This window comes from Lactuca virosa, chromosome 2 (assembly GCF_052849685.1).
Source record: "Lactuca virosa cultivar CGN04683 chromosome 2, Lactuca_virosa_CGN04683_v6, whole genome shotgun sequence".
In the NCBI taxonomy this organism is placed as follows: domain Eukaryota; kingdom Viridiplantae; phylum Streptophyta; class Magnoliopsida; order Asterales; family Asteraceae; genus Lactuca; species Lactuca virosa.
In genome coordinates, this window is record NC_136427.1 from 223,500,360 (window position 1) to 223,510,133 (window position 9,774).

The 9,774-nt window shown below is 48.7% G+C and overlaps 1 protein-coding gene across 1 annotated transcript; it reads left to right on the plus strand.

Moving 5' to 3' along the window:
• The first annotated feature begins 8,278 nt into the window (after positions 1-8,278).
• Positions 8,279-9,508, plus strand: LOC145158244 (uncharacterized). Its single transcript, XM_079077165.1, has 2 exons — positions 8,279-8,799; positions 9,064-9,508. Exons 1-2 carry the CDS (start codon positions 8,279-8,281, stop codon positions 9,506-9,508), a joined length of 966 nt encoding a protein of 321 aa, XP_078933291.1.
• The last annotated feature ends 266 nt before the right edge of the window (positions 9,509-9,774 follow it).

A 9,774-nucleotide genomic window follows, 5' to 3' on the forward strand; every position in this document is an offset into this window, starting at 1 on the left:
ATTTGGCGCCATCCGGGCGTATCTCTAGAACGATACATCCATGCAACAAATTCTACCAGGAGCAATGACATGCGAAATCCCAATAGTATCTGGAGCACTAGAAAAAAGAGCGCTGCGTCCGATGCAGTCACTAGAAGGAGGGAAAACTTCCGTTCAGGAAGGGCACGCGTCGAATCGCACTCCAGTTTCACAAACACCATCTAGTTCTGCACTGCAGACGACAACAACTCTCACAGCCAGCCTCTGGTGCCCAACAGCCAACACAATTCCACAAGTGGCGATCGTAACCACAACTCCACAAATCGCATAACACAAAAAACAGAGATCCCTGTTTCACAACAACAGCCTCTCCCACTTACCTCCGCCACTGGGACGTGGATCCCGCACGCCATTCAACCACAGCCACAATATTTCCCAATGGTATACCCGCAAGCCACCATGGCAGGTTTGCACCACATGCCGATATATGTACAACAACCACCGATCCCCAACACGTTTGTACAACACACCCCAGATCCAATCCCTGCATTGTCCCAATCGCAAACCACAGGCGGCCAGATCTCGACATGACAGGGATCCTACTCTTTTGGACCCAAAGCTCAGTTCCCCAGTACAATCCGGGTTTAATCCCTTCATGACAATGGCTCAACTGTTTATTCTATACGCTCAACAGTATACAAGAGAAAGGACGCATATGGCTCCTCCAGTAGGGAAATACCGAATCCAGTAATTTGGGCCACCGCCAAATCTACCGCAATATCAACCGTACATCTCGCCAGCGGCCATGCATAACCAGATGTATGCAAGCCTGTACCAAATGCAGCAGCACATGGCTTACGGCGGGATGCCATACTCATACGTGGACAACCCCATGCGGAGTGCTAGCTCTAATTTCAACCACGAGCTGCTACAGTACGAGATTCCGCACATGACGATGATCCCAAACATGCCCAAATACAAAGGTACTACAGACCCAGACTACCACATTGACAATTAGAAATGGACGATGACATTCCTTAAGATGGATCGTCGCTTCACCTACACTTATTTTCCTTTCACCCTAACCGGAAATGCAGGCAAGTGGTTCAAGTCTCTGAGGCCGGGCAACATCTCCAGTTTTGAGCAACTGAAATACCTTTTCCTCAACAATTTCATGTTGTTAAGGAAAGGCAAGGGGGACGCTAATTCTGTAATGGCATGCAAGTAGAGAGAAGGGGAATCGATTAGTGAGTATTATGATCGGTTCACGCTGGCCACCTTGAATGTTACAGGACATGAAGAGTTCCTGGTAACATGCGCTTTCGCCCAAGGTTTGCTCTCGGGGCCTCTATCGAAGAAGATGCAAGGAACTGTCCCCAGATCCCGGGATGAACTCAAGTTCCATGTTGAAAAATATCTGAGGCAAATCGAGGGGGGAGAGCAAAAGGATGCCAATATCAAAGCTATAGCCAATGCATATGCCAAACAGGAGGAGGCGGTGTCGCGGCCAATCTCAGTCCAGCAGGGAAGGCAAGATGGCGACCAGCAGCGACACAATCGTCACCCCCGACACATGCCTAGAAGGTACAGACCGTTCAATACGAAAGATAGCAAAAGCGGTCATACCGATGTTAATGCAATCAACAAGGCTCCAGCCAAGGAAAACAAAGACAAGCCCAAATTCTGTGAGTATCATAAAAGCAAAACTCACAATACAAACGAGTGTACTGTGCTAAAGAGGGAGATTGATGAAAAACAACTAGTTGGGAACATAGTTGATATAGCAAAAGACCTCAGGGCAAAATTCGACGAGGATAAACACCAACCCAAAAATCAAAAGGATGGAGGAAAAGACCGCGAAAAAAGGGCGGAGATACTCTCCATCATCGGACCCCGCCCATGCACCAACCACCAAAGCCGATATACAGATACAGGGCCATACCACCAAAACATCCTCCACATAGCATTCTCAGTAAATGACCCCAAGCCAGAACATTGGGACCCCAATGATCCATTGCACATCACCGGCTTCGTTAGTCAACACCGTGTAGAACAAGTTTACATCTACAAAGGAAGCAGAGTCAATGTGATCTACGAGAACTGCCTTCGTCAACTGCTAATCAAATGGAAAGAGTACCTCCAGCCACCGCGCCATGGCCTGCTAGTTGGATTCACTGGTCACCGCATTTGGCCAACGGGAACAGTCAGACTCCCATTCACATTGGCTAGTCATGACGTGGCAAATGAGATAACAAGGGTGCTCGAATTCTCAGTAGTTGATCGCCCGGCACAGCACAACATTCTCCTAGGTCGGCCTGCGCTTTTCCAGTTGCAAGAAATTCCATCTACTCTCCACGGTGTTCTCAAATTCAACACGAGTGATGGGTCAGCAATGGTAGTAGCGACCAAGCCGACAATTGGGCATGATGCCCAACGAGGAGCAAGGAAAGAAACCTAATCACGTCAAAACAAAGGTCGCCAAAAAAGAGAAGGCCCACAAAAGAAATATGTTGTGACACAAGTGCCAGTCCATGAGACCAGGAAAAGATGATGAGGTGTGTTCAGTCGACTCACAACATCTCTACCACAGAAGGGAACTAACGCCGGCCTAAGGAGCGCTTAGCGAGAATATAGAGTGACGAGCATACGACAAGGAAACACTGGCCCACAGGCAAAGGTGCCTGTCTGGCCCATAATTGACAACCAGGCAATGCCCAACAAAAGAACAATTCGGGCTCCAGAGCAAATCTTCGCCAATGTAAGACATGAACCAAAGCTCCTCAGAATAGAGGGCGCAAGTGCAAGAAACAACAACAACGGAGGTGGAATGTTGTTCCTTTTAACAAGTAGATTTTCCCGTAGGAGAGCGCCAGCAAGAGCCCCCGACAAGCAAAACAACATCTCCAGTGATAGCGGGAAATGCGAGGAGGATAGGTGTGCATAAACACACAGGAGACACTCTTACCCGGCCAAGGGGAGGCGTTTCCCATGGTTGCAACACGCATGGGGTCGCAAAGAAAGACAGACGAGAACATATCCAGGGAACGAGAAACGAAACATAACTCCCCCACGCCGGGCCCCGCTAGGGGAAATGATAGGAAGCCCCAACCTATGAAGACCCACTTACATCGGGTGTCGAAAGACGTCACCGCCAAAAAAGAAGTATGGCCCAACTCCGCACAGGATAGCCATACTTCAGGTGCCAAAGCAAAGACCGGGCACATGCCCTGACACTTAGACATTCAGAGTCTATTGTCTCATGTCTTTCTTTTTTCCTTACGAAATAATATGATTTTCATTTTGAAAAAACTTTCCAAAATTCTGTATTGCAAAAACACAAAGTATAGAGGATGTGCATATTTTCTAAGTAGCAACAATGGCTGATCACCTATGCTACTTGAGAAAATCTATGCAAGAATGCAGCCGTAGGTCTTAAAAGAGTCATAATCTTTACCTACAATATGCCAATGACATCTCAGAGCTGAGATTGTGTAAATGGCACAGAACGAGGGGTCGTAAAAGATTCATAACCTTTCCTCATGAGCATTGAACAGCAAAGGCCTTGAGATGACGATCTCAGCCAATGTATTGGTAGCTACACCACACAACATAGTCAACAACATTGACTACTATTTCACGGCTTAATATTGATGACGTGCCTAAGACGGCACGACAGAATCGCGCCTAACCGAAGCGCCGAGCATTCCAGTCGGGCTAAGCCCAGCGGGCTCAGCGCCCGCCAGCGCCCCTGGGGACAGAATGCCCAGGCGAGGGGCTCGCGCCCGCTAAAGAACGCTCCTAGCTCCAAGACAAAAGAGACGATCAGGGGACAAACAGTGGGGTCAGGCCATTACCGCCAGAGCCAATAAGAGCGCCCTAACGGTTGAGGACGCACGACCTTCCAATCAGCGCCTTTGATCTTGTCTCCCCAAAAAGCGATCTTGTCCAGTACGTACTGGGCAAGAGCGCTAGGTATAAAAGGATGCACCCTCGGACTCACAAGGTAAGCTCTTCTCTCTAAAAGAAGACACAAAAAAAACCCTAGATACCTTCTAACTTGACCGTCGGAGCGTTCCTCTGGGAGCACCCTCCCGGGAAACGAGTGACGGCCTCTCTTTCTTGTGATCTTGCAGAAGCAACGAGGAACCTGATTCACCAGCGCTAATCCGGTTGAAGTTCAGGTCGCATCATTTGGCGCCATCCGTTTGTGAGACGAAGAACACAAACTAAAAGCAAAAGGCTGAATAATTAATGGCGTTCGACGACAGCGATGGAAACGATGGCTATCAGGCTAGTCCCATACGCTCCATGGCAACGTTGGACGAAACACCGCCGCCCACGGCGGTAAACAGAGCAACCCTAGGTGAGGGAAGCTCTACGATAACCAAATGCTTTCTCAACATTCAGCCGCTGTTTTCAATGCCACCGTTCAATCAAGTGACGGGTGGACCGGGCCCAATGCTTTCCCTACCCCCACTGGCGCAGACTATGGTAGCTCATACACCACCTATCTACACGATGGTGGGCACGTGGACTGTACCTACCATTGCCTCCAACCATAACCTCCAGCAGGCCTCGACAATCATCCCTTTAATACCAATACACCCTTTCTCCTCCGGCTATCCTCTCCAGTTGCCATTCCAACAACACCCCTTTTACGGACCAAGTCCAGGCTATCATGCATCGTCGTCATGCGGTTTAAACCTCCAACACCAGTCGCAAGGCACATCAACCGTTCCAACCCAAGACTGCCTTTCTCGCAGCGTTACATCCCCGTTTGTCAAAGGGTTGGTAGACTAAGAAATACCAAACACGGCCAAACTACCAACGCTCAAAACCTATAATGGTACTACTGACCCAGATAACCACATCGACACATATGAGTGGACAATGACGTCTCTGAAGCTTGATGAGAGGTTCTGGTGCACATATTTCCCGACGACTCTTGATGGCAACACATGCACATGGTTCAAGACGTTGCGTCCAGGCAGCATCTCCAATTTCGCTCAACTTAAATACTTATTCCTTAACAACTTCATGCAGCTACGAAAGTACAAAGGAGATTCTTATTCCATAATAGGCTATAAGCAAAAGGAGGATGAAACCGTGCAAGAATATTTCACCAGGTTCATAAACGCCACGTTAGACGTGCCAGGACACGACGAGGGACTCATAGCTGGCGCTTTCACGTGGGGACTTTTACCAGACCCCTTGTCACAAAAGCTTATGGGTAAGAAACCCCAAACGAGGGCCGAGTTAAAGGAGAGGGTAGAAGGATATCTGAGGCAGGAAGAAGGCGAGGCAGCAAAACAGGCATATCTAAACGCTATGACGACCAAACGCCACAACCCAAGTCACATGGAATTTCGAGGGGGAAGTAGGCACTTTGGCCAGGTAAGGAGGCCTCAGGCGAGGTTCCGGCCATTCGATAGAGACGACAGACGGAGTCGTCGACCGGAGGTGTACACGGTATCAGAGAAACAACAGCCAGCCAAGTCACCCAAGAGCCGGTATTGCGAGTACCACAAAAGCAAGACACACGATACTGCCAGTTGTTCGGTACTCAAGAAGGAAATGGAAGAAAAGCAGCTCAAAGGAGACTTGGTGGAAATAGTATGGAGCCTGGGCGCCAAATTTGACGCTGAAAACACCAAGAACGCGCCTCGAGAAGGAGTTCAACCCAAGGAAATATTCATGATACGTAACAAAAGAAGTAGGGAGGCACAATCGCCAAACCAATGGATCCCCGGGCCCCCCGCGCGAATGCTCATGTTCTCTGCGCAAGACCCCCGTCCTGAGGGATGAAGAGGTGATAACCCATTGGTAATCCAGGACTCCATCAAGGATGTGACCATACACAGAGTCTACGTCGACACAGGGAGTTCGGCAGACATAATCTATGAGCATTGTTTTCGGCTTCTCCCAGATCGTTGGAAAGACAACCTGAGACCCACGGCGGGGAGACTGGTCGGATTCACCAGCCACAGCCTATGGCCGGTGGGCACGATTCACCTGCCCCTGACAATCACCAGCCATGATAAACAACGAAAGAAGACGGTCCTAATCGACTTCGTGGTCATTCGACATTCGGCAGAGCACAACATCATCTTGGGTAGAACGGCCCTCCTAAAGCTAGGAGCGGTCCCGTCGACCATGCATGGAATCTTGAAATTCGACACTTCGGCAGGCCCAACCACAGTACTTGCCACCCCTCCCAGGGAATTACAGTGCGTTACGGTCATGAAGCCAGCAGAGATGACTAAAGAAACAAAGAAGTCGCGACAAGACCCGACAAAAGGAAAGGAAGTAATCAACGAAGGATACCCTGATCAACCGATCAGCATTGGTCACGACCTCCCAGGTCACGTAAGGGAAGCAGTAGTCGACCTACTCAAACGGTACAAACACATATTTGCATGGACCCCCACAGACATGGTGGGGGTAGATAGGAAGGTCATTGAGCATAAACTGGTGATCAAACCAGGGACAAAGGAAGTGAAGCAGAAAAAGGGTCCAGGGAGGGGACCGCAACAGGGCAATTAACGCAGAGGTGGCTAAGCTGGCGGAGGCCGGAATAGTAAGGGAAGCAGTTTTCCCAACATGGATCGCTAATCCGGTTATGGTGCGCAAGTAAGACGGGTCATGGCGCATGTGCATTGACTTCTCAGACTTGAACAAAGCGTGTCCCAAGGACTGCTATCCCCTCCCGGAGATCGACCAGAAAGTGGAATCGCTGCAAGGGTTTAAGCTAAAGTGTTTCCTGGATGCATATAAGGGATATCATCAGATTCTAATGAGCGAGCAGGATGAAGAAAAAACGGCCTTCTACACGGATCATGGCACCTTTTGTTACACAAAGATGCCTTTCGGTTTGAAAAATGCGGGAGCCACATACCAGCGCCTAGTCGACTCGGTCTTCGCCAAGCAAATTGGGAGGAATATCGAGGTGTATGTCGATGATATGGTGATTAAGAGCTCCCATGCAAACAAAATGTTGCAAGACATCGAGGAGACTTTTCGTACACTAGAAAGGGTCAAAATGAAATTGAATCCGGCTAAGTGCACATTCGGGGTAGAAGAAGGACAGTTCTTGGGATACTATGTTACCAAACAGGGCATCCAGCCTAGCCCAGTTAAAGTGGACGAATTTATGGAGACACCACCCCCAGGCACCCTCAGAGACGCACATGGTTTGAATGGGAAGCTCACGGCTTTGATTAGATTCATCTCGAAATCCGCTGACAAGGCCATGCCACTAATCCATACACTGAAAGGCTGTATTGAAAAGAACAACTTTCAATGGACAGCCGCGGCGGAAGAAGCGCTCCAGAAGATTAAGGAAGCACTACACAAGCTACCCACACTGGCCAGCCCCATCCCAGGGGAAACACTGCAAATGTATCTCTCGACCTCGAACGAAGCGATATCCTCAGTGTTGACCGTAGAAAGGGAAGGAGAGCAGAAGCCGGTATACTTCGTGAGTAGGGCATTACAGGGTCCTGAGCTCAATTACCCCACCCTGGAAAAGCTAGTCCTGGCGCTCATTTACGCGGCGCAATGTTTGAGGCGCTACTTCCAAGCGCACCAAATAGAGGTACTAACAAATTGCCCCATCAAACAGATATTGCTCAAGCCAGAAACATCGGGCCGGTTAGCAAAGTGGGCAATTGAGCTAGGGGAGCATGATATAAGCTATCGTCCAAGGACAAGCATTAAGGGGCAAGCACTGGCTGATTTCTTGCTCGAAATTCCAGACGAAGGAAGCTCAGTCAAGGAAAGAATTTGGGTGGTAGAGGAGGTCCCAGCCAACGACTACTCATGGACGCTATATACCGATGGGGCGTCCAGCAGGGAAGGCTCAGGGTCAGGCTTAATCTTGACTAGCCCAGAGGGAGAGGAAGTGACCTATGCTCTTCGGTTCGACTTCCACACCTCAAATAACGAGGCGGAGTATGAAGCCTTGCTCGCAGGGTTGCGCTTAGCTAAACAAATAGGTGCGAAGGCTGTGACAGCCCTAACAGATTCGAGATTAGTCGCGAAGCAAATTAACGGAAGTTTTGAGGCAAGAGATCAGAGAATGGAGAGGTATGTGAGAATGGTGAGATAGCTGATCCAGTCCTTCAGACAGTTCACGATTAAGCAAATACCTCGGAGCGAGAATAAAAGGGCAGACGCTTTAAGCAAGTTGGCATTTACATGTTTCGATCATCAATCGAAGAAGGTTTTGGTAGAGGTGCTCAGGGAAAGAAGTATATACGAGTGGCAGATAAATACCTTGACAACCACCGGGCCCATATGGATGACACCATTTATGGAGTATTTGCAAATAGGAGTACTACCAGACGACCACAGTGAAGCTAGGAAAATACGTATAAAGGCGCCCTCATATGCATTGATAAACGGGGAGTTGTATCGAAAAGGGTTCACGGCACCGTGGTTGAAATGCGTAGATCAGGCCAGAGGGATGGAGGCGCTACAGGAGGCGCACGCAGGCCAGGCGGGCGCACACGAGGGAGCTAGAGCTTTAACGGGTAAAGTGCTCCGAATGGGAATATACTGGCCCACTGTACATCAAGACGCGCTGGGAGTGACTAGGAAGTGTGGGGAATGCCAGTCTTATGCTCCAGTTCAAGCAAACCCGCCAGTACCACTGCAGAACATATCCAGCCCATGGCCATTCTACCAATGGGGCATAGACATTGTAGGCCCGTTCCTAGAAGCACATGGGAAGCTGAAGTACATGGTGGTGGTAGTAGACTACTTCACAAAGTGGACTGAAGCAGAACCGCTAGCGTGCATATCAGGAAGGCACATGATAAAGTTTGTATGGAAAAATATCATGACAAGGTTCGGAACACCTAAGGTGCTCGTCAGTGACAATGACCTACAATTTGCTGAAAATCCTTTCAGAGAATGGTGCGCCAGTAAAGGGATAAATCAGCGGTTCACATCAGTGGCGCATCCATAGGCTAATGGGCAAATAGAAGTGTCCAATCGAACCATTGTGAATGGCATCAAGAAATGGTTGGGTAAGGCAAAGGGGAATTGGGTAGAGGAGATACCGGCAGTGTTGTGATCATACAGAACCACTCCACGAACAAGCACACGGGAGACCCCATTCAGCCTAACATATGGAACAGAGGTTGTACTTCCCATTGAAATAACGGTTGGCACGTTAAGAACGGTTAATGCGGATGAAGAAAGCAATGCCCAAGACCTAAGGTTGAATCAGGATGTCCTCGAAGAGAGGCGTAAGAAGTCGGAGATACGCCAAGCTGCATACAAGCGTGTAACGGAAAGATATTACAATCAGAGGGTAAAGGAGAGAGCGTTCACAGTAGGCGAGTATGTGCTGAGAAGGAACGAGGCAAGTCGAACCCAACCTCAAGGCAAGCTGGGCCCAGTATGGGAGGGCCCGTATAAGATCATAGAAGCAAATAGGAATGGCGCATATGTGTTGGAAACAGTGGAAGGAAGGCGGATACCAAGAACATGGAACACTAGAAACTTGAAGAAGTTTTTCTTTTAAGGACGAAGTGGCAAATAGCCCCAGTTGCCCAGCGTCGTACTTAGTATACCACATTTTTAAGTACTTAGTGTACTTGATTTCATGCTTAGCGACATGATTTTCATACTTAGTGTATTGGAGCCCACGGTCAATGTAATCGAATGGTTAATATGCCAAATTTTAATACTCAGTGTATTAAATCTTAAAATGTTTAAATACTTAATGCATTAAATTTTATTGTCGGGTGCTTAGAGAACCCAACCTTGACACTTAGCGTGTCGATACTA

Bases quoted from the DNA above. Each gene is read 5' to 3' on its own strand.
- LOC145158244 (XM_079077165.1), top strand. From the start codon at position 8,279: ATGACACCATTTATGGAGTATTTGCAAATAGGAGTACTACCAGACGAC. The intron at 8,800-9,063 runs GTTTGTATGGAA...GTGATCATACAG, and splicing joins TCAGGAAGGCACATGATAAA to AACCACTCCACGAACAAGCA.